The 26,327-nt window shown below is 37.9% G+C and overlaps 1 protein-coding gene across 1 annotated transcript in view; it reads right to left on the bottom strand.

The window, feature by feature from the left end:
* Positions 1-25,690, bottom strand: part of ESR1 (estrogen receptor 1) — a gene marked incomplete at its 5' end in the record, with an annotated part of 50,244 nt that extends 24,554 nt beyond the window's left edge. Inside the window, 1 exon segment of the mRNA XM_009644239.2 lies at positions 25,355-25,690. Within this exon segment, the coding sequence (XP_009642534.2) occupies positions 25,355-25,690 (336 nt within the window).
* Positions 25,691-26,327: the final 637 nt, after the last annotated feature.

Raw genomic sequence — 26,327 nt, 5'->3', positions numbered from 1 at the left:
CATCCCCATGCCTGTTGCCAGTGGCCTGGGAAGCCAGGTCCATGCTGCAGAATGGGGCAGCCATCTGCTCCAGCACCACACTGCCTGGGTCATGATGGAGAGAAAATGAAAAATTGCCTCAAATAAAATGAAATTATAGCTCTAATCAACTAATCCCAGAGCACTTTTCTTGGTGGAATGCAGACTCATGAACCATACTGCAAGTGCCATACCTGAGTGGAGGAGGGCCCAATACAGCATTTCAAATAAGCTAGGAAGAAAATGCTGATCCCTGCACAATCAGAATTCACTGATGAACCACTTGCTTATATTTCTGTTGGACTATAACACCTCTGGCAAAGAGGTGACCTCTCTGTATTTAAACAATCCTAGAAATAATGAATGCAGTATGAAGAGGATGCTTATAGCAATACTAAAATATGAATACGAAAGAATAAAGATGAAGGTAAATATGAAAGCATATCGGTCATTCCTGTGTTCATTTCATGGAACAGATCGTATAATTGTTTATTTGAGATTCTCACCTTTCATGAATGCTACTTTCAATCCAAAGATATAAGTGAAGGGGAGATTGCATCATACAATTTATTAGATCCTGGCATAAGTTATTCTTTTAAATGAATGTGAACTTGCTAAAATGAAATGTGTAGAAGTTCCCTTAAAACAGATTTTATTTATGTTTTACTCAGTGTTATGAGTGAAAGACATTATTATTTTTTTTTTTGCAATTGTAATTGATTCATATTAGTCTTCACAATACAAGTTACAGGGTAAACTACCTTACCAGCTCAGTAAATGGCAGTGATTTTGCTTCTGTGTTGTCTCCTCACTAGAGCTATATACTGAATCAGTTTTGAGTAATATACCTTATGTACTCTCCAGTACTATCTTGAGAAAAAGAATAAAAATGGCACATGTTTTTAAAGGTAAATGTTGTGCTATGAAATATATTTTTCAAATAACAAAGAGGAAGAGAAGGAACAAAATATAGTTCACGGTAACTTGGAAAACATTGTTATGTTCTGCAAAACAGCTGTTGATAGAATCATTTTTAATGAAAACATGAGAGCGGATCTGTCTGTTCATAAAGAATCATTCAAAAAAGGGAAACAGCTTTGACACATCTGGAATAAAACTCATCAATCATTAGGAGTGAATTTAGACAGTTGCAGTACCCGCTATTTTTATGAAAGTAGTTACTCCTGTGAGGGGGGGAAAAAAAAAAAGTTGTTTTTTCCTGTGTTTTCCCTTATTACCAAATGCAAAAATGACTTTCAGATTTCACAGACTGAAGGAATGGCATATGCCTGAATCACCAAACAGCCTGAAACAACAGAGCTGAAACTGAAAAGAGTGGCATTCTTAACTACAAACCATTGATTACAGCGCTCAGGAATGAAAGTGGCAGAAGGAAACTGCTGTCTGTATATGGAGAACAACCACCAAATGCCCTGTTTCCTATTAAGTATTGCCTTACTATGACAATGCACGTAATGTAGTGTTTTTATGTATGCTTGAAAAGTACCACAGCAAAGCAGGGACACAAGTCCCCGTGTGGCATCTGAAGTTGGCAATCAGTCCATTACAAGTCAGTTATATTGCCATCATTTCATCTGGCTGCATACTATGCTCCAGCAGATTGCTCTGATTGTGGCAGGAAAACCGAGCTTGTTATAACCGTGGCAATTCACTTTCCTGTAAAACTCTCCTCATTCTACGATATTGTGGATGCCAAAATGCTTGCTTTGTTCCCTACACTGTCTCGGTCTTTATTTTTACTACACCTATTCTCAAACTCCTTCTAAGCCTTATCTTTGTATTAGTTCTATTTTTCCCCATCCCAACATGAAATTCCAGATTTCACTGTGGTTAAGTAACCTGCACAAAAAATACAGAGAGAAAGTAGAAAAGAAAGTTAATAAATCACCTCACCAGTATTGTAGGGGAGGGATATTTTGTTAGCCTACTCTGAGAATAGAATACTGCCCAACAATGTTAACATTTTTTAACGTACCTGAATGTGGATGCTTTGCATTAAAGAGTCCTAAAAGGATTGTTCAACAATATTATTGCTCTCTGGGATATTAACTCTGATTTCAGTGAAGCTAAGTTTCAAAAAAAATAGGATGAAAAAGAAAAATGATTGCGAGTCCATAGTTTAAAAAATTCAATGATCTGTCAGCCTGACATGTACTTTGCATTTTATAACAACACAGTTAACATAAACCTTGATAATTGCAGGTTTAAAAGTCTGTAGTATAATACACATCAACTGTAATTTATGAAAAAACTGATTAAATTAACTTGATGGCTTTTTAGGTGACATTATAAGTTTAGTTTCTAAAAATAATACTTTTGATGAAACAGACTTCCATGAGACATTCAATTTAATAAAAACACGCAACAGATTAACTGAATTAATTTATTTTAAATGACATATCTCAGTATGTAATGGCAAAAGGGTAGTGAACTGAACTGAAGTGTTTCTAGAGGAATGCCAACAGGTCACTTATTTACTCTAGGCAATTTTTTAAATGATGACATGGAAAAAAAAGAAATCGCGATCCAGATGGCATGATGGCATGTGGGAAATAATGTAAAAAGCAGGTTGATAATGTAAGGAATCTAAACCACTCACTAGCTTCATCATAGAAAAAATATAGACATAAGTTTAAAACCAAGAACATTAGGCATATATACAAGATGAAAACAGTAGCAGCTATGAAGAGGACTTGGAAATGATGGAGAAAAATCAGCCCAGTTTGAGCTTCCAGTGGGAAACTACATCTAATAAAGATGAGTAACTTTATAAAAAGCCAGGGAAGCTCTGAGAGAGCAAGGAAGTTAAATTACCTCTGTGTTACCTGCGTCTGGTAACCAGTCTTCAAGCAGGATGAGAAGTTAGACAGAATGATAAAGAAACATAAAAATGAATAAAACATTAAAAACATGCCCTCTAGTGAGGAATAAGGGGAATTTAGTTACTCTTTGTGAAGATAAATAGGCTAAAGGGGTTAAAGGGCTGCAATGGGTAAATATCTCAAGAAAAAGAGAACAGCATTACAAAAGGTAATGGCATAACATGCTGAAAGCTATACCTGTTCCAAGCCAGACTACAAATGAGGGGCCATTGTTAACAAAAGTAGTTATTATCTAAGCACCATACTAAGGTTCTATGAATTTGCTATCATTAGAAACGTTAATCAAGATTTAATTATTATTTTTAAGACATACTCTTGTTCAAGCAAGCTAATTCAGAATAATGTTACAGAAGGTTAAATTAAATGATGAATACATCATTAGTCACTTCATCACTCAGAGCATGCTGCACTTTAATGTTGCTAAAATTATGTGTAGATGTGCATTGCATTCTCAAATATCAGTGTTCTTTCAAAGCTGGCAAGTTTTAAATGAAAAAGTATTTTTGAATTCTACATTTTTTGTTATTGTGCTTTAAGGAAAAAGAAAGACCTTCACTTCATTGTTGATAAATTAATTGCAGCTTACAGATGTAACCTATATCTGACTCCATAGACCAGACTGACCAACTGCACGACCTTGTGAGACATGTTAAAATCCTTGTGTGGCCAAACCCCATAAAAGCTAGACTGCCATTAGGCCTTTCATATATCATATCCTTGGCAGAAGAAAGACACAGAATAAAAGCCATGGCTGGACCATTCCTTTTAATATACAGATAAATCAACAGTATTTTTGAGTGATTGCCAACACAGAACACAATAATTGTTCCATGAACTCTTGTATAAATACGGAAATCTGAACTTCTGAAAAGCCAAAAAGGTCTTCTGAGCATTCAGCTAAGAGTAGGTGGCAATTAAATTTATGTTATGTGTAGAACACAAAATGGTAATGTTCAAACTAAACCGATTATCCTTTCTAATATAAAGCAGCAGTATGTGTCACATCAGTGACAATATGATACAAATCTCTCTTCCAGACAATAAGACACACTGAAGAAACAGTGAGTCCACGGTAAAAAAGCTACAAAAAGCCCTACTTTGGCAAACATGACTCCCTAGAGCTGACTTGGGAATCCAAAACTGTATGACCTTCCTAAAAAAGGAAGACCACAACCACCTACAACAGGTATGAGCAAATCTCTTCATAAACTGGGAATTTGGGCGATTGCCCAAGGGGAAGGGTCGCCATGAAAGAACACAAGGACTGCTGGAAGTAGTATTAGGTAAAACATATCCCTGACAACAACAGAGAAGTGGTTTATGCACAAGATTGATTGGTTGCAGTAAGGAACAACATAAAGCTCAGATGGTTTTCAATTATTGCTACTGTAACATACGCTGTGAAACTTGCAGTCCTCTGAAATAAACACCACCAACATACAGATATATGTCAAATTTTACCCATCAAATATTTTGAAACTAATAAATTCATAATTTACCTTAGCAACTTTTGACCTAATAAGTAGCTCTCTATTTTATCAGAAACAATTTCTCTAGCAATTAACGTTCTCTGAGACCCACTATTCGGTGTCATTGCAGATTTAATCCTACAACAATAAGTCCTCCAGTGGGTACTTACTATCATTTGGGGATCATTTAATTATCACAATTTTGCAGCTTCTACTACTATTCTTAAGACACAACTGCAAGGTGTCCAGACTATTCCTCTTCCCACAACAAATGATAAAGCAATATTCTTTTTTCATCTGATCCAACTGTACTCCTACCTATATATTCATACCATATGTCTTAATTACCATGGTGGGTACCTGAAATATAAAATTTCCACCAATTTTTGCAAGACAATAAACAACGCTGCACTATAAAGAATGACTCTGTCTCCAGGTGCTTTGAAGGAAAGTAAAGCAAAAGCAGTGCAAAAGTTCTAAAAGCAATAGCAAAGGTCCATCTAGCAAAGTATCCCATTTACAACAGCAATTGATACCAGATGCTTATGGCAAAACATACAGCAGGACGAACGTACACTTCTAGCAGAAAGCTTTCTCAGGCTCCACTGGCATGCAGCTCAGGGACTTCCAGAGCCAAAGATGCTCTTTTTGTGCTTAATGTCCCTTAATATTTTTTCCTCCAAGTTTGTCCAGATGCTTTTTGAACTCACTTAGGCATTTAATCCATTTCAGATTTTTTATATACTCTGGAAATAGTACTTTCCAGTAAGAACTTTCACACTCTAAGTTAACACTAGGAAAATAATAATCTCCTTTTATTCTGAAAAAAAGACGTCTCACTTTGATTTGATGCATCTAATTATATTATTGGAAGTTGCCATCATTCCCTGGGTCATCATTTCACTGCTAACCTTCTCTTTTCCAAACATTTTTAGTATAGTCAGTCATTCCTCATATGAAAGTTATCCTGTTTACCTTTGAATTTATCTTGTTCTTCTCAGAGCATTTTCCAGTTCAGCTATATTCTTTCAGAGACAGCTAGACTAGGACTGCACAGTTTTTCACTCTGCCCTTGTCTTCATCACCTCAGTCAACTTAAAATCATCTGTAATTTTTATCACCGTTATTCACACCTTTTTTTCCAGCTAACTTATGAATCTGCTGAACAACGTAGGCCTAACTGTTGAACTCCAAAGGTTATCTCTTTTCTAATTGTCCCGCCTGCTTGTCTGGAAAGTCTTTAACTTGATAGCAACAGTAATTTTTATAATATCTCCTGTAGCAAAAAATATAGGATGTTATACACTATATATTATATGTTGTGGGAAATCAGAGCGTTCCTGCATCGTGTCAAGATCTTAAGTTTGCACAGATGAACCACTGTTTTTTACTATCTTAATGCAGTGTTTTGAAAAGCAGCAACAGCCACAGAAAAAGACTGTTATTTACAACTCAATACAGTATCTCAGCTATGCAATGGTCATGTAATAGGCCACACTTGGAACAAAACACTAATTAGGTTGGCAAAGACAGCAGGAAAGTAGTGGTGAGTACTGCAATCTAATAGCTAGCAACCATTAAATAAAGCAACCAAATTAAGTGAGGTCTAAATAGACAAAAATATCTAAGTAGACGAAACAGACAAACAGAAAAATAATTCCTACATCAAGTTCTGTTCTCAAGAAACAGCCAGGAAGAGGAAAAACAGCACCTGTTTCTCCGAACTTAAAGCACACTGGAGGACCAATAGCTCAGTCACCAGTTTGATCAAGACGTGAGATCTGTTCTTGAGATAGAGCCATGAGCTCAGTGCCCAGCCTCTCCACTTCAAGCAGAGAAGTGAGACCATACCTACGCATTTATCTAGCACATAAGATGACATTTCGGTCTGAACTTGCATGGATCACTCAGCCTCTTCAACCCTTAAGGCTAAGCCCTGAAACCTCTTAGTTAAGAGGTGGCTAAAAGCTAAGAAGTGGCTAAAACTTGCACCTTGACTATAGCCTTATCTGTACTCAACAACAGCAGGGCAAAACGGAGTCCAAGGACGAGTGAATCAGAGCATTACAAACATTTTCTTCCATGAGTCTCAGTATTCACACAGCTATTTCTATAATGCTACTTATTCCTACTTCTTTCCACAGATCTTCAGACCAAAGTTATAAGAAATTTTGATTAAGTTCTCCTCCTGAGGGCACTTATAGTATGACATGGACATATTGGCTTAATTGTTTACACAACTCCAGTGCTTAAAATCATGACCTATTCTGAAGACTGAAAATCAAAAATCTCTAAAATCCAACATTTTCAATCCAAATGTTTTGCTGAAAAAAGTAGTCTCATCATAACATTTTTTTTAAAGGGACATTTCTTTGGTGAGTTCAGAAAAAAATTAACTACAGTTTGCTGAGTTCCAGGGAGAAAAGTCTGAAAAGTTTGTCACAAAGCAAGTGGCACAATTGTAACAACCTCTAAATACTTTGCTCTTTCAGAATTCTCTACTTCCATTGCCTGTATAATTAGAATATAGCAGAGTATCAATCCAAACTTATACACTGTCTTCTCTAAGCCTAAACAGTCTGTCAGAAATGAAACGAGATGAGATCAGAGAGAACAGCATCTGCTCTTAATTACTATCAATTCCTTTTAAAAGTTTTACTTCACATTTGCCTTTCTCAGCTCTAATGGTTCTAAACCTCTTTCTGAAAAATAACATTCACAATCTACAGGCGTAAACGTAATATGAGTTAGGGATACATGGGATTTTGGGCAAAACCCAAAAAGTCAGAAGGATCATGAGGCCCTGCTTTCACGGTCCGTATTCATTCTGAAAATCAAGACCAAGCAAGCTTTTCCCCTTCTCATTCACTGGAGGTTTTCATCCTCTCTGAGCTCGCCTTAAAAGACCTGCCTTACGGTTTGATGGGGGTACTGCCCCAGTCAAAATCCTCACCTGACACTGTCCCCGGAGCAGGATGCTGCAAAGGTGTCGCATTTGTCACTTTTACTTCAGATCCCATTTCTAGGAGCTAGTCTTTTCTGCTTCCACCTAAAAGCTGCACCATGACAATTCCAAAATGCATTTCTCATGTAAATGAGAACCTTTTCAAGTGTTCCTGGGAATGTGTATCATGACTTTGCTCAATGCTTTCTGCTTTCACAAAAAGTGCATACTTTTTCAGGCCTCTCCAGTCCATAACTTTTCAGGATGAGGAGACTAAAGAGTTCTGAGGTCATCTCTGGTCCACATGGCCAATGCTTCGTTCAGGACTCTTCAGGTACACACCAGTCTAGGCTATGGCCGACTGTATCCTGCATACATCAGATCCAATAAATACTGTCCTATTTCAAATTTCCTATGTCAAAGAAAGCCTGTAAAGAAGTTAACCATATGGAAGTTGATCTACTCAAAGGCATTACTTTGAACCAGGAACAATCTGGATTTAGGGTCGTGGAAACACTTCAAGGGTAGTGACAGATAATCATTGCTGGTCAGGCATACATTCTCTTGTCCTGTCAAACCCTTGCCACATTTTTATGAAGTACTGCTGTCTTGCCCGAGAGAAACATCAGAAGTCCACAGCACAGCACCAGCTTGGCTGGCACTGCTCCTGGGGTGATGGACCACACGCTGGCCCAGCGGGGCTGTGGGAACACCCAGCCCAGGAGCCAGCCCCTAGCTTTGGAGTGCTCCTGTGAGTTTTGGGGACAGTGAGTTCTCACTGAACAGCAGCCCAAGCAAATTATCCTACAGGATTTGTTTGCCTGGGAAAATCTGTCCTATGCTGGTGGATGGTCAGGCCATGGGTCCAAAGCTCAGGCGTCTTCCTCACTCTGCTCTTCCTGGCACAGATGCAGCTTGGAGAGAAGACAAGCTGCGTTGCATTGTAGCTCAAGCCCATGGCTGACACGCAGCACAGACATACCCAGGGAAGCTAAGTGCTTTCATGTCCTGAATTTCCTTGCATGTGTCGCTGTTTCTGCCTTGACTAAAATACAGTTTTTATTTTGCGACTGTTTCACTTTGTTAACCAAAGATTATTCCAGAAAGTGCATTAGCAGTACCAGTTAACACAAATACGTTGAGGCCTTCCACCACGGAACATAATAAAAGTAATCGGCACTCACATAGCACTTTACATTTTCAAAGGGCAGTAAAGCCATTAAGTATTATTAAATGCATTTTATAGATAGAACACAGAGAGGTTAAGTGCCTCATCCAGGAGGAGGCAGGATTAGGACAGAGGTGTGGCAGGCTCTCAGCACACTCTCTAGTCCTTTGAGCCACAAAAATCTTTGGGGTGAAGAAGCCTCCTTGAACCCAAATGCAAGCTCTGTTTCTTGCAAATCAGTAAAAAAAAATAAAAACAAAGGAACTGAGCTTTTCTCAAAGAGAAAAAGGAAAGAAAACCTTATCAAGTTAGAGTTGGGGGGAAATTGTTCAGAATGTGAGCAGAAATTCTGGATGCAGGGAACTAAACAAGCATTAATAGTAATTCTTAATTGGTTTTAAAACACTCAGTAATCTACGCAAGATAACTGCCTATATAAAAAAAGTCCTAGACCTAAGCTTTCTTCCCCCTCTAAACAAGCAGTTTTTAAAGTTATTAAAATAACAACTAATCTTATTAATAATAATAATTATAACTACTGTATAAGATTATTGCTAGTGAAGGCTGCCTACCAGTTTGCTAGTGAAAATTAATCATACTGTTTTTATAAAGCAAGAAGGGAGACATTTACACCTTTTCTGTACAAAACCCAAGCACTTCAAATGATCCACAAAAAGTGATGTTCGTTATTACACAAAAAAATTCCTGCAGCGCTATGTAGTGGCTCTTTAAAGCATGTTAATTATCATTCATCCCTGGACTGCAACCCAGACGTCTGAGACTCAAGTTATGCTTGACAACAGTAAGATGTTACTTTAAGGCTCTTTTACCACTGAGAGCTGTGCTATTTCTCAGGGAGTTCAGGCTTGCAAATAAAATGCACAGATCATTCTCTGCATACTGGGGACGGGACAACAGCAGCCGTTCCCAGTGATTTTAAGTGTAGTAACAGACCATCAGCTGCATGTAAAGGCTTTTCTTTTGAAGGGTGTCCTCTGAATGTTTCCCTGCACAGGTGAAGAAGGATACTATGCAAAATTTATTAACTGCTGACTAAAATAAACAGTATGAAGTAATAAATCTTTTCTTTATTGTCTCTGCAACAGTTAATTACATTACACTAAATTTATACCAGTACTCAGGCCAGTTGTAAGTAGGTTTGAGGGTTTTTTTTTAATTTGTCATTTTTGTAAGAGGTCACTGTTGCACAAAATGTTTTCCATCAAAAGCAGATCCAGCTAAAATCATTTGTGGGGCTGGTTATGCATTCTTGCCTGACTTTTACAAACTCAAAAGACATGCTCATAAATACAAGCTGTCCTCTCTACCTCATCCTTCCCCCTCGTCCCCCTCCCCGCCCCACCAGGGCTGCTACCCTCCTGGTCTGTTCTGCCAGTTTTAAATGCTCAGCCAACTTGATGAAATAACCCGGGGAGAAGGAGGAGCATGAAAAGTGAGCGACGGGCAGCTATGGAGCACCAACCGCCTCGGATGGATTACGCTTTGTGTAAACGTGCCCCGAGACTTGAGGTCATGTCCAGCATGACTTGGATTTTTTTGTATGTTCAGCTGCATCCAAGAGAACATGAGGTTTTCAGCATTTGTTTGACCTCCTTACCAGGCTGTGCTCCAATCACAACCCAAATCAAATGTAAATAAGTGATGGGTTTGTGGCTGTCGAGAAAAATAATTTGAGGCAAAAGGTCTCTTTAAGCAATCACCCTTCAAGCAATCTCTTTAAGCAATCACAGTTTTTAAGCAAACATATAGTCACTGGAGGGGGAAAAAGGAAGCAGACTGAAGCTGACTCTTTCACAGCTTTTTAAACGACCCCAGTGTGCCCCTGTGAGGTCCCAAATGGTGGCTTCAGTAGACTCATCAGGGCAGAAGTTCAAAACCAAAGAGCAACCTGTGAGACTTCCCAGTTGTTTTCCTCTTTTACAGAGTGCCCTTACATGGTTTTACTACATCCTTTTACTAATTTCATAAGCGCTTGAGCTGGCAAAGGTACTTTGGATTGGGCAGTACTTTACTGGTGCCGGGGAGAGCAGCCAGGCGGGTGCTGTCCCATGGGGGCTCTGCAGGCCCGCTCAGAGCTTGGGCAGCGTTGCAGGAGCTGGGCCTTGCTTGAGGAAGAGGGGTCCAAAAAACCTCCAGGCGGGCAAAGGCAATGCAGATGGGTCGCACGGTCTAATGGCCATATGGGTGGCAGGATCGGGGTGGCAAGTGAACAAAACTCTGTTACAAAGTGACCCTGGAGACCTATCCTACTTCAGGCAGTGCACTTCTACTTCTCTGCATCTCATTTTTTCCACAAATGTTAGGGTATAAAAATATCTCCATTGTTCCATTTTTATCCTTTTTGGTTCATTAATTATAAGAGCTTTGTGAAAGACCTGAGGGTCATCATAACCCAATCAAGAATAATTTGGAAAAGAGACAAAATTACCTTTGCAGAGTAACACAAATAGTGATCAGTTTCAGCCACTCTTCTAAACTGACACTATTTGTTTATTGAAGGAATTAGAAGCTGAAATTAATGATTATCAACAATATTCTTTCTGAATGTCCCTAAAATCCTGGGTTTATGCTTTTGATTATTTCCAATAATTTTGTTTAAGTCTTTAAAGTTTCACCATTTCCATTTATAGCTCCAGCCAAGCCTGGAAGCTTGAGAAATGTCCCTTTTGATTTTAACACCTTTTCTGACTACAGTGGCTTCTACGTGATGACATTGGGATGGATACGCTCTCCCCTTCTTCCTAAAATCCAGTGAACAGAGCACTAAGCTTTCTGCTCCACTGTCTATTCCATCCCAGGATCTACTGTACTCACCACGGAACCAATTAACATTCATTGAGGCAGCATCTGGAACTAGCAGAAAAGGATTATTTTGCAACCCAACGAAAAGAGGGGAAAACTGTCAAGTCTGTAGTGAACTTGAAGATTAAAACTGCTTCAAGACTACAAATAGAAATTGCTCAGAACATAACGTGCTGTACCCAAGAAATGAAGCATAACTTCAGAGTTCATGGTCTGGTCATTCTTTATAGCCATTAGGAAATAAAACTGGCTCGACTAAGGCACCTGCATCTATTTTATTTCTCCAGATTACTCACTTTTGGAGAAGTCTTACTTTTGTCTGTTACACTTGTATATGAGCAGCAGAAACTATGTATGCACGTGTATTGTTTCATGTTCATTACATTGCCTGTTACCTACACCAAAACAGAAATGCAAGCATATATAAATAAGGCTCAAATGTTTATTTTCCCTCCTATTCTTTTCACCCCTACATGACTGGTTTTGAACAGAACCCAATCTCCAAAAAATTATCCAAGAAATTGCAATGACACATCAAAGAGAAGAAAGACAGCAAAATTAATTGCAGCAATTTCCTTTAACCACTACAACAAGAAGAGCATTTTAGCAGCTGTGTGGGAGTGGCATCGTATGACAGAGCAAAGGAATACATTACAGGGAAAGCAAGACACTGGAATGCAGCTGGCCATTTATATTTATTTTCTTGTCCAGGGAAACCTAGTAAGTTAGCAAGCAGCATGTTTCCAGAAAACACATCATTCACTTAAGCCCCTTTTCTTGCTCACTCTCCTTCAATGCATAACAAATCCAAGGCACATTTCAGCATTTGCAAAGCCTCAGGCAACCTCGGGAAACTGTTGCATGGAGCAGGCTCAGGTGTGCATCTAAAACACGGGTGTGGCCCTTGCAGAAGCAGCACTTTGTACCCAAGCTCCTATACTGCCTGCTGGGGCACATGCTGAAGCTAGGGCTGGTTGGCAGCACTCTGACAGAGCATTTCACATTGGGAAGTGACAGGTTGAGGAGTTTAAAACACTCTGGAGAACATGGCAGATTTCACAAAATGGAAATAAACAAATAAAACCAGGCTGGTTTCAACCAGGGAACACAGAGTGTCCCTCGCGGGTACCGCATCCTCATTTTCAGCTCTCCACCAGAAACCTATTCCTACACAGCACTGTGAAAGGCACTTAAACTTCTGGGAAATCTAGGAACTTTTTTCCCAAAATTGTTGTCTTTTCCTTTTAAACAGGTGATTAAAATATTAGAAATCTTAATGAAGTCCATTCTTTCATATTCAATAAAATGTTTCATTTCACCAGAAAAAGTTATTATCTAGCAAAAAGGCACAAAATGCCATTTTGTATTAAGTGAAAATTATTCTTTTTTATTGTTTGGTTCTGCCACAAAACAAAGAAATTAATTATTCACACAACTCTGATGAAGACATCTGGAAAAGCTTTGGAGCAGTGTATAAGCTCATCCAAAGTAACTGGACCTATAAACCCTATTCGTCATCCTTTGTCAGGACTGGACAGTTGCATGGAATTCTGCTGCATTAAGAAAATCACAGTAATATCTTCTAGTAAGTACAATAGCAGAAATTAAAGATTAGAAGAAAAATGTGTAACTTAAAAATCAGCACGTTTCCCCTGGAATTATAATTTGATGTTTTGTTCAAACTGGTAAAAAAGTGGTAGTTTTCACCTTTCTCATTTACAGAGAAAATTTGTTTTATTTTGTTTTTCTTTTCTCTTTCACCTGCATACAGAATGTGAGTTTGACAGACTCCTCATGGATGAGAATAAAACCTTTAGCTTGGATCAGGAAATAGAGACACCTTGCACAGCTCAGGCATAGACTAGGAGACCATTTTATGAATAGCATCACCACACTGACCCTCAAGGCACAACTTGGTTCATACATAGAATACTTTTTCAGGCTGAAGGCTCCTGTCCTCAGAGGCAGAACAACTATGCTTGGTGTAGGAGCCCTGAGGCAGCAAATATCATCTGATTGCTGCCCAAGTGACATTTCCCACATTTGATGATATCCAGAAGGTTCTTGTGTTCTTATTATACATTTCTACAGCCCATGTATGTTTATAAGCATCTACAAACACACTTAAATATAGTCCTACCCCTATAAACATCAGGTATTATCAACCTGCTCAGAGACTCGAAGCCAAGAGACACAGTGTCAGGCTGGCACCTTGTTAAGAAGGGGGAAGCCAGCTCATCAGCATTGTACTGAATTACTTCCAACATCCCATTATTCAATTATTTCAGAGCAGTTTCTGACAAGCTGATACCTCTGCCTCCCACCTACGTGAAATCAGCACTTAAAAGTTACTCCACAACATTATTTGTAAATAAAATCTCTCCTACGAAAGCTGGTAGCAATTATTCACTGTCAGCTGAAGAAGAGCAGATCTGAATTCATCAGACTGCAGTGATGGAGTTTTACCAAAATCTCTCAGAAACCCTACTACTGATAAAGAAGGTACAAAAAGTCTCATCTGGAGTTTAAAAGGAAGAGCACTCTGACTGAACTGTCTGCTGAAATAAGACAGTAAGGGAAAAGTATTTATGATGCCTGGCAGTGTCTTGTTCAAATGTCAGGATCTTTCTCGAACGCTTGATTAGAATTGGCCCCTTCAAAAAAAAAAAAAATGCATAGGGTGGAACAAAGGTACAAAAATAGAGAAGAGAGCTGATAAACAGAACTGATTCCAAATAAATGACGTATTTTAACATACTACATCATTTCAGACTTAGTTATAATTAATTTTTCCTTAGACATACTTAACAGTATCAAAGATACTTCTCAGGATAGCTTTGTGTAACACCTGGATAAAGTAGCATGTAAAACTTCTGCAAGACATAAGTCACATTTTGGGGAAGAGAGGCATGCCGGTGAGGCAAAAAACAGGAGCATAATGAGTATTATGAAAAGTATAGCAGATTAATTCATATTTATACCTGTAGGTTTAGAATCTTCAAATTGGGGGGGCGTGGGGGTGGGGGTGTGTGGTTTCACAGAAGGAATATTTAGCAAGCCTCACAGCTGTCCCATGCAGCAGATAAAGCCCTGCGATAGCAATTTAGGCATGGATACACTGTGGCACATTATAAGAGTTATACAAAACTAACACAGGGAGGCATTGGCAAAGCCAGGAGCAAAGTTAGTATTTGCCGGTGGTAAAGCAACATTCTTCCCAAAAGGCCCAGTGTTAAAAGAGCATAACCCTCCATATATACTTGGGGGAAAAAATGTGCATTTGGTATTCATATCAGAGTCAATGATTATCCATAGCTGTTTTTATATGAATACCAAGTGGGGAAAAAAATGAAGTCACAAGTAGCATTGATAAATACGCTAGGCTGTCACAGGCAGCTCTTCTCTGTCAGCTGAGAACGTGCCTATGTATACTGCTTTTAAAATGTGGAAGACATTTACCAATTAATACCAGTGGTTAATTCCACCATCACTGAATAAAATATACTAGAACTTTCCTTTTCCACAGACGTTGCAAAATCCCACCCTGGCGAAAGAAGAATAAAAATCAACTGCTGATTCCAAAGTCTGCCACTACTACTCTGCGTCTACTCCTGTTGCTTCAGGTCACTATTTACTACCTGTACAGTGCAAACTCAGCCCAAAGAACTTCCAGAAGAATTTGCTGCCTTACTGGAAGAACAACTTCCAAAAAACATGCCCTAGAACAAGCCAACCAACCACAAGGTAACTCAGCAAAAGAAAGCCCCAGTGTTCCTCTGTCTTCCAAACAGCACAGGTAAATGAACGTCCAGCCTTTGCCTCTTGGCAAGTAAAGTCTCTTGTACTCCAGGGAAGCAAACTAAAGACCCCCTATGAACTAGAATGCTTCCTGAGTGAGGGAGAAATTATCATGCTTCCTCTTCCCTTTGGCTCTCCAACACCTCACAGCTCTGGCATAGCACTATAGAACCTATTACAGATCAAACAAAAATATGCAAAGTAGAAGCTGTACAACATCTACCTCAGCCAACAGGATAATGGCTGTGAATGGTGCCGGTAGCTAGAAGATTCTTGTCTTTTGTACAGGAGAGGTTGGAAAAGACCTCTCTGTCGAAGTAGAAATAGAGAGAAATTAAATTAGAAAAAGTCTTAAGTTAGAGCTTTATGTTACTATCGACAGTACAGATACATGAATGTTTCTTTCTAGCACCCCCATATTAATACTTGCCTGTTCATTCCTGGTATACTGTCACCCTCACATTTCAGCTGGCTCAACTATTTTGCAGTGAACTGGACTGGGGAACTCACAGAAGTTATAGGCAGCCCAAAACATACATAAAAAAAGGTTTATTTTTAATCCCGATCAATCCTACTACTTGCACAGCTGCCCTAACCCAGGGGAAGCAGAAAGGTAGGAACCACTCCAGCCAGCATTGCAACTGGAAGAAAGACTTCTGAAACTACAGTCCCACAAAGTCTGTCCTACAAATGCATGTGAAACTTATAAGAAATACTACTTTTATAGCAATCAAAGGAGATTTCTGAAATGGGTCAGACATGCAATACTACTATATTCATTTATATTAGTATGGCAATATTACAATTTTTGCTTTATTCTGGTCAGTTGTTTCTAACACAATGATCCTACCCAGTTAAAGACTGCTGAATGTTTTAGTAAACACTTGGCTCACTCGCCAGCAGCCTCTATAGCCACTTTTCCATTTGCAGCCACGTTTTCTGAGGGACAGCAGCTGTTGCAGATGATGCCTCATTATTAGGCTATTGATAAGATTTAATATTCTCTGGAAAAGTTCTAATTAATTTAGTTTGCCACATTCCCTATCTTTGTGAATCAAGTAAAATGAGATTTCTTGAATTTTAGTTTTCTAGATCACCTCAAACACTCCAGAATGCAATTTAACAGGGAACGCAACACATTTTGTCTAGAGTCTGAGTGAGATTTTGAATGGTACTTTTCCCCTTGTCTATATATCAACCTTGATTCTGGGTCTCATGACTTCCTACTAGATTAACTGAAAAAAATAAACCCCAAACCAACAGTCTCAAGCTGCAGAGAGAAAAATCACTGAAATTTCTGCCAACATGCATTTTCTTTTTCTGAGGTCAGCCTGCTCACAAGGAATGCCAGATACACGGGAGAATTGCTAGGTATCCCCTGGCATCCTGAGCAGTGCCCCTCTCCGGTCGGGAAAGGGAGCAGGACACTGAGTTGAAGTCAAGATCTTGATTCTTCCCTCCTGTTTCCAGGACTCTTCTTTTCAAGAGGCTTTAAAAACTTTAGGTCTAGACCCAGAGTCTAACTGCAGTGATAAATAATTCATCTCCATCTCCCTGTTTGAGGTCTATGGTGGGCAGCTACATTTCTTAGAAGGAACAGAACTTTCCATAAGGAAGACAGAACGCAATATTTTCTTACGGCCACTCTTAGCTGAGAGCAAAATCCTGGAAGAACAAGGCAATTGCAGATTTCTCATTTCCCATTCCACTGTGGGATATGGTTTAACTTGCTTTCACTAGCTTAAATTCACAGCAGTCCATAACTAACATGCAGACAAAACAACATACTCTTTACACACATAGTTCATTTCCTGGAGAGATAGTCAAAGAAAATAGATGAGCTGTGTAACAGATGGGTCATATAATGCACCACTGCAGTGATACAGACAGGGTAAGAGCCTATCCGGAAGAAGTCTGCAATAAATCTTTCCTAATTATTTCTATGCATCTTAAAAACTCTTATGTATCTAATGTGAGATTTTAGTGAATGACTCATTTGAACAGCAAACTAATACAGATGATATTAAAATAACCTCTAAACTGGAATTACAGCTGATTGTGCTCAGAGAGGTAGTACTGGAGAGAAACTAAAAGAATTAGGCTGAAGTTATTAAACATCAAGTAAAAAGGGCCAATTGATGTGAATTATGTGAAGGGGGAACAATGGATATGTGCGCATGCACATACGTATCGCATCAGTGCTTTCCAACAATCACATATTCTTTCTGTAAATTATTTTAAGAAATAAATAAATCAGGAGGGATCATTACTTACTGTTTACTTAGAGTGGAAATTAATGAGCGTTTCTTGGAAAGCTCCAGGGTTCAGCATAGCTGAAGACTCTAAGACAGATATGTTCATCCAAGAGTGTAAATTACTTATCAGCTAAAGAGAAATAGCAGGAAATATTTTTATAAAAGGATCATTTCTTTTAGAAATAAACTATTACTGTTTAAGTATTTAATTTCCTTAAGTTTTGGATAAGAATATAAAAATTATTACTCTGGATGTTCATTTTTGCCTCTGTTTGCCAAGACCAATAGAATTTCATCTTCAAACATTTATTACCAAATGAACTTGTATGCTATTGAATGCCCAATGAACTCCCATATGTAAGTAGTTAGAGAACGTTAGGTCCTTCTTAGCTGTTGGGTGTTATTTCTCACCTGCCACTGTATGACAGACAGGCAAACAAGATTGCTTACAGTAAGTCAGTTTTGGTTACTGAAGATATTTCTTCTTTGAGACAGCTTGTTGGAAAGCCCCAAAATTCAAAACTTTGGAATTCAAATATTTCTTACTCTGGAAAGTTCTGAACAGGGTCAGCCTTGTCATAGTACTTTGGGTCTTGATTTTAAAACCACTGTGTACATAAGGAACTTTACATATGTGGAGTAGTTCCATAGTCTTAATAAATGTACTTGGATATGTGCATACTTGTAGAAACAGAGATTTACAGGCTAAGTTGGTCTTCAGTTTAAATTTAAATTTCAACACATACTCTGTTCAGGGATATTTAAATGGAGAGATGTATTTGAGGTTCACCATTCTAAAGAAGGCTGCTTTAAAAAAAAAAAGAATCACCTAGAGTAGAACATAATTACTGTGCTGAGCTAATAAATGGATGGCTTTGGATGCCTGTATTAATTTTTTTTCAAACTATTCACTTCCACATACAAAGAAGGGAACTAAGACATCTCTGGGAAAACAAATATTGTAGCATTTAAAAAGAAATACGGGGGTTCCAACTGTTACTGATTTATTGGAAAAATATTATGAAGAATGTTGTTAGCTAAATTTCCTTTTTTCTAAATATAGAAAGCACACTTAATCTGAAAAAAAAAAGTGAATTTTCACAGCACATTGCACACATTCATCTCATCTTAACAGAAACTCATTTACTTAAAAGACAGGAGACAGCCATTTTTTGGTCCTGTGCACCAAGAACAAATACAGTTATGCAACATAAGGAAAAAACAAGTTGCTTTCTTTCTATATTTGCTTATAGAGCTTTCCTAAATTCAAGGAAGCTAGAAGGTTGGATAACATCCTTGATTCAATAGCTTTTGGCAGTCACCCCTCTACACAAAGTAACTACCTCTGTGAATGAGAGGACAATATAACGCATGCTGTGAATTACTGTAACATTGGATGTTTGTAATATTAGAAAGAATTACTGAAATTTATCATGCTTTTGAATGAAATATCACCTCACATATGAAGTAGAAATTTTAATTGTGGCCACAGAATATTGCTAAAAGGGATACAAGTGGATGCACTCTCATAACAGCATCAACACCTGACTTATTCTTCAGAATCTCTTTCTTCTTCCGGACAAAGAAATAAAATCTGGAAAGCTACACAATTGGCTTTAGGAGTCTGTAAAAAAAAATCAATTAAAAAGAAACAAAAAAACCTATGAAATGTTGCAAGATATGTATTAGAAAACCCTGAAGGATATACTTCTGAGCTCATTCAAAATTTCTCTAAAGAAGGATTCAAAGTGGTTCTCTAACTACTTTTCCTTTCCTAACTCTGTTTCCCTTGATTGAAAATTTATGCAAATTAAGTGCCCCAGTTTGAATATATTCTTGTAGTCGTCACTGCCAGGAAAATCCTGGGAAAAGAGGGGGTATGAAGCTCAGAGACTATGGCTTGGAAGAGGAAATAGGACAGGGATAGTGAGTAGACAACATCCCAAGCTCTTCCTGTGGCAGAGGGAAACAGGCAACAGCCAGACCCTTCTGCTTCAAAGAGCCCCTGAACAAATAATTGTTCTCCAGCAGGAGCCCTGGGAATGATTAAGAGGCCCAGGACTGAGCTGCTGAACTTACTATTGGCTCATCTGACTGATTCCCATTCTTCTTCCTCTGGTCTGCTTGCTTGTGCTCTTGACTTTTTCCCTGGTTGGAGTCTCCTTGATGCTGGTCAGCTTGCTAATCCTAGTCCTGATGCATTTATCTCCCCTTCTATATCCTTAACTCTAGGGACTCCCCAGAATTCGAAAACCACTGCATTAAGATACGTCTTAAATTTCCAATATCACAGTTGTTATTCAGACCCTGATCCTTTTTTCTCCTGCTACCATTTTTTTCCAGTCTTCAGCTAGTGAAAGCACTGACTGTATATTCCTTCACATAGATACCTGCAGCCAAAGTTTATGTTCCTTTCCAAGAACTTCTGCTGAACTGTTCCTTGTGGGCTTTGGGTTTTCCCTGTCTGACACAAGCTCCCGGTGTATATAACTCTGTCAAATGTCTCCCTGTCCTTTAGAATCTGCATCTTCTGCTCAGTCTCTCACCGCCAAACCACTGTGTCACATGGTCTCATCCTTTTCACTCATTTAAATTTCTCTACAGGAGGAAATACATCTCATTATGTTTCAAGAGCACTAAAAGACAATTCTATAGATGATAAAAATAGAAGCTACTTGCAGAAGTGGGTTTGTCTCATACAGCACCCAGAAGCTGAGGGAGTAGGACGGACAGGGGGGATGTGTTTGATTTTACACAATATAGATCTGAAAACCAAAGATGCTTCCTAGACTAAGAAAACACAGGGATGGAAAGCTTTTCTATCATATTCAATAATTTTAACCCTGCTGCCCTGCATAATCATGCTATTGCATGACACCTCTCAGTCTGATGTTTAAAGTCAAATGGTAAGCGATTACCTTATTTTACTACAAGGATTGATTCTTATCTCTTACATTCATGGTAATGAATTGAAACTTCACAGAAATTAAATTAGCAAAAAGCAGCCATAAAATAAGATCCAGATGTTTGTTATCATTTCTTTTTAGCTTACAGATCTATTTTCTTCCTCTGTTTTTCCCTTATGAAGTCAGGAGAGCAGTTAGAGTATCATTTCAACAGATTAAACAGATAAGCAGAGAGGTGGTCTCTTTAATAACATTTTACAAATCTCCACAGCAAGCCCATTAGTCAAAGGAGAAGAGACTATAAAGCAGATATTTTGGAAATTTTGTTAAAAAAAAAATTACAGAATTGCAAGCCATTCCTTTTTTTTTTTTTTTTTTTAAGCTAAGTGTAAATTATTACCAGGAAGATCACTACACTTAGAAGCTCTGTAAACTAACTGGCACCTAAAAGGTTATTAACACACACCACTCTCATATAAGACTTCTGTCCTTCCACTGCAAGCTGACTTTTTTTTTTCCAAGGTTTGGTGTCACTGAAGTGCAGTGTAAAATTGTGGCTATTGTCAGCCTTTTTACACACTGTTCCTAATTTAACAAACAGAGCAGTTTAGAAGGTCAAATAGGAAAACAATATCTTAAGAAAATAGCAACTTCTGTGGCTTTGAAATCAAAAAATCAGTGCCAAAATGTTTATCTCCTCGGTTCATGAAGCCATAAAATAAGTACAGCACCGTGAATCATCTCAAAACTTCAAAGCTTGTATGCCCAGTGTACCATTTTAGGGCTATTAAGTTGTACAGCTACTGTACTTGTAGTAAATAGTTATACAAGGTTGCAGCAGCAGTGCCAAAGATTTCACCCTTGCAACAAAGTTTCCTTAAAGCTACACTCTTTACCATGAGCTCGCTGTATAAGCTGGTAATGTCTTTTAGCATCTCAAAAGTTTCTGCACAAAAAAAATTATTGACAATTGCATTGAAAACACCAGCTTTATTTAGGGAATACAGTAGCCCAAATATAGATATTAAGAGATATACACAGTAAGTGAATAATGAAATACAATAAGTTAGTTCTTTTGACATATTAGCATTTCTGTAGAAAAGCGAAATATTGGTTTTGCTCATTGCATCAAAAAACGTGGTGAAAATTCTCATTCTATGATACGGAAGGTGATACTATATCCCCAAGATGTTATGTAAACCAAGAAGAAAATAGAAAGCCGTATCCTTCAGGAATTCATGCAGGGATTCATGATTCAGAAATGAGCTGAACATGTATGAGCTGATTTGTAGTGACTTGTCCCAGTGAAATGGTAAAGGCTCAGTTTACACGTGCATGTAAAGTCTAGCCCATCACAATCTGTTTGCACCCACCTTACGCACAGCTGCTTGCCACCCCAGCTGGCTGGGGTAATCAGAAGGCACCACTGGCGCCTTACAGAGGCCAGCTGGGAGGACTTAAGCCAAAATCCCCATTAGGCCACATAAAGAACAAGTCCTGTGGGGCATTCTGAATTTTTTATATATGTCCTAGGACACTGTGCAAGATTTTTGTTCATGCAACCTGGCAAACCCACTTGTAGCAGTGGCCAAAGTTTCAAAGGAAAATTAAAACAAGCTTTTATGCACTTGGCATGTTATGAATTGCATTGTCATGGGAGAACTTTGCTATGACCTCAGTTAACAATCATGTCCTACTTGAATATTGAAGATCATTTTTTAAGGTTATGCACAAGAAGCTGCCACAAGTTCTCTTTTCCCCAGCAATTTGTTAACAACACCAAGACTGCAGAGTCAATTTAAGCAAGTTTGAACTAATTCTGAACAGGCTGCCATAAAGATTTAGGCCAGTTCCCACTTTCCCAAACAGGGCATGTCTGCAAAGATACTCACCTCATTTTGGAGATTGTCCTCAGCATGTCTTTATAACAGGTCTCTGCCTACATTATACTACACAGTCCATCATAAATTAATTTTCATTACACCTTTTTGTAGAATAGATTTGCTTCTATAAAGTACATCTTCTAATTAGCTGTTTGTTCTTCCATGCCCACCTATTTATATCATCAGAAAGACTGGCTGACCAAAACAATGTCTTTGCTAGTTGCTTTGACACACTCCCTCTTCTTTATAGCCTACATAGCAAAATCAACTCCAAACATGTCCCTGGAAGTCCTTACACTTGTTTGCAAGCTGTGTCTTCATTGCACTTCTGCTCTGCTAATATCAATTTCTTCCTCCCCCAACAAATATGCTTTCAACCCAGCCACTTGTATCACTTTGCTCCTTGCTTTCTGTCAGCTAAGTGCCTGCATATAGCTAAACGAATTTGGGCAATGCTTCAAGGCTTGAACGTGTGCATAGGAGAGGCTGTTTCCTGCAACTGCTTTCTTCTACTGCTAAAAAGCACATTCGCTTTTTAGAAAAAGATGTTCTTACCCTGGACTCCACAGCTTGAAACCTTAGTAAACTAGCTCAGAAAATAACTGAGTGGAATCCCACAATGCTGTTGCACAAAACACTTCACCTAACACAAAAAAGTTACTGAGTTCCTCTGTTTATGCATAAAGTATACGAAAGTCCTCTCTAATTAAACAGTATTGCATAATTCCTAGTAATAATGGAGTATTCAAAGGCGACATACTGTGGAGTTGAAAACACGACTTATAGTGCCAGACACATTTCTCTTAATGTACATTTATTGCCAGTACATTTTAGCAGAAGGAAACTTAGGCAAACAGCCCAGGCAAAGGACCTATCTTTGAAAGGTGATCAGCACTTCTAAGATTTAATATCAACAATTAAGAACATTCAACCTTTTCTAGGGACCAAATGAGAGATCAAAAAAAAAAAAAAAAAAAAAAAAAAGTAAACACCTAGTTCCAAAATTCCTACTCTCAGAGGACCCAATTTTAAAGACAGGTAAACAACTAAGCCTGAATTCTTTTAAATCAACTTTCTAAAATACTTTTAATGTATGCTTTTGGTCATGCATACCGTCCTCCAAGCCACAACACCAAGAACCAGCTAGGTGTCCAGCCCTTTCAGAATCCCCAAAACTATTCATATGCTACCTCTCCTGTTTTAGGACTTTCCTGTGGCATGATTGTTTGTACACATAATAGGCTAAACTTTGACTGAGAAGGGATTTTGGTTTGTTGTTGGTTTTTTTTTTTTAACCAAAATTCACTGTTTTTTTTTAACTGAAATTCACATATACATAGAGTCATTTGGCTTGGTTTCTCCTTAGGAGCTATCTTGGGAATTAACAGGCACATTTATTTAAATTTAAAACATATTGGATACACACAAATAGTTGATAACCTTATAAATTTGATTTTCCAATTACAGAAGCTTGCTTAGGAAATAAAAGATATATTTGGTAACCCAGATATTTTTTGATCTTCACCAGATGTAATCATCTTGTGACAAGCAGTTTTCGAGAGATTTCTGAACAAAAAACAGATCTGAGTTCCCTAACAGTGTTGCTTTGTATCTAAACACATTTTCATTAATTATGTTAACGATCAAAATCAAATGTCACAGAAGACAAGTGTTTCCAGTTGGACAACATAATGAATTTAGAATTCATGTTGAATGTAAATTAATGGATTATAACAGACTTTGATGAATTATATCTCTAATACCAGCAGAAAAGTCATTCAAATTTAGCTGTGAATAGCTTTAGCGCTATGGACATATGTTCATTTTTCAAAAGCATTTTTTAAAGGTATGATCCAAAGCATACCTAAATTAACAGGAGAACCCGCCCTTGACTTGAACAGACTGTGGATCAGGCCTTAACCACTGTGACTTTGTCAAGAATAAAATTCTCAGGTGATTTCTTATAAGATACGATGAGAAATGAAACACACACAGGTTCTCATTGATCATAGCAGGAGCCCACAGAGTGACATGTGAAAAGTGGTAAAAACGGAACCCATGAGGACTGGAAAAGACTCAGATTTTATGGGTTATTGATTTACCAGGAAGAGTCTTGCCAAGTTTAAATGAAGGAAAACAGAAAAATGGCATAACCTGGGTGTAATGTTGTTGAGGTAATGCGTTATATGAGTGAGAGTTGTGGCAGTGTTCTCTAACATCCCTTCATAAAACAGCTACATAATTCTTATTAAATGAATGGCTACAGTAAAAATTTAAGAGATCAGAATCCCAGTGAATTATAAAGTGTAAATTACCATGTATGCTGGTATTTTTACAAAGCTAAAAGTACAGCATGTGCAATAAATTTCTAATAAACCTTTAAACATAAACTTATGAAAAGTAGTCTTGTAGATGGAAATTTTAAAGATGGTGAACTTTAATTACAAAACTACTCCCTCGTTTCATTGATATAAATTAATTAAACTACATGAATGAGTGAATGTATAACATATATTCAACCCAATATGTTACACACTTCCCACAATTCTGTAATTCCCTTCCAGAAAAGAGGTGTCGTAGCTCAGCAACCATGACGCACCAAAATGATAAAGATAAAAACATCTAGTTCCAGTAGGAAAAAAAATACATATAAAAATTGCTATTATGGCTCTGTTTTTCAGACCCCAAACTCATGGAATATCTGTAATTTATGGTCAAAAAGATAAACTGGCAATTAAACAAAAAATACTAACATTTATGGGCTCAGTAGTGATGTTGAATTTATGGCTCACATTTAGACTTCTTTTTTCAAAAAGGATCTAAATAATTAACATAATTCAATTAGATCAAATTGATTAGATTTGGCTTTTAGTAATCTGTTTTTACTTTTAATTTTACTGGGTTTTATCCAAAAAAAAAGATTTGCCATAAAAAAAATTGTCCAACTTTCTACAGTGTGGGGAAATATCTTTTCTTGAATAAGCCTTTCTTTAAAAGTCATTTACATTGCACTGTAGTTTTATCAACCAATATAACATAAACTTTGTGACTTTTTTTATTATTTATACTTAAGAGAACAATTTGCATGAAATCAGAATATGCAGTGTGAAAACCAGTATGTCTTTTTCTATTGGTTTGTCATGTAGAGGCTTTTATAGTTCACTGGGGCTTTTTTTTTTTTCCTTACCTGGAACTCTCTTTGCCCAGTTGATCATGTGCACTAATTCTCTGTCTGCAAGGTTGGTCAACAGGGTCATCATAGAGGCTTCATTGAATGGTCTATTTGGGTCATATTCGGAATATACTATGGGTGGCTCAGCTTCCAGCAAGGCACTGACCATCTGTTCTGCCGTCAGGGACAGGGCTGGACTGTTCTTCTTGTTATGTTTAATCACCAGTGGACTTGTCCAAAGTGTGGGAGCTCGCAGCTCTGTAGAAGAAGCCTCACCGTTCCTGGAATCTTGCTCCTCTCTTTGACGTTTTTGTTTCATCATTCGCCCACCTCTGCGGTCTTTCCGGATTCCTAGAGACACACAAGAACATAATGAACTCCTTTCTTTGAACGTAGGTATTAGATACACTTGGCTTCAGCCAGTCAGCAGCTGCTGTTATTAGACCCAAGTAGCATTAACTCTTCTTTTATTTCCTGAAGGCTTCTTCCTATATATGGAATCTTATGTCAGTAGTTGGAGAGAAAAACTAATTTTAAAAGTGTAGTGTCAGGAATAGCGCACTCCTTCCTAAAATTCAGACTAGTTGGGCTTGCACAGGACCCTAGACTAGTCACACTGTATAGCTGCCTTAGCCCTACAAAAGGAATTCAGTAACTGGGAATGAATAAATATTTCTTTACAACACAGACTTCAAAGTATGTGCCAACTTCTAGCAGAAAACTATTCTATAAATGATCAACAATAATTAGTATGAAATAGTCCTCAAAAACTGTCAAAAATAAGTTTTGCACAAGTTCACCAATTATTTTAATTAAACATCATCCTACTACTGAGCCTGTGATCTTCATAATTACATAAAAACCATCCCAAAAAGTTCCCATTATAAGGTGAGCTTATATGGCAATAATGAATGCCATATAGGTAGATAAACAGAAGTAAGAAAAGGAAAGATAATTGCAACCTCAGAATCTAATGTGGGAGACCTAC

This window comes from Egretta garzetta, unplaced genomic scaffold, assembly GCF_000687185.1.
Source record: "Egretta garzetta isolate BGI_Z169 unplaced genomic scaffold, ASM68718v1 scaffold397, whole genome shotgun sequence".
NCBI lineage: Eukaryota > Metazoa > Chordata > Aves > Pelecaniformes > Ardeidae > Egretta > Egretta garzetta.
The sequence above is the reverse complement of the archived record's forward strand: the minus strand, read 5'-3'. Positions and strand labels throughout refer to the sequence as shown.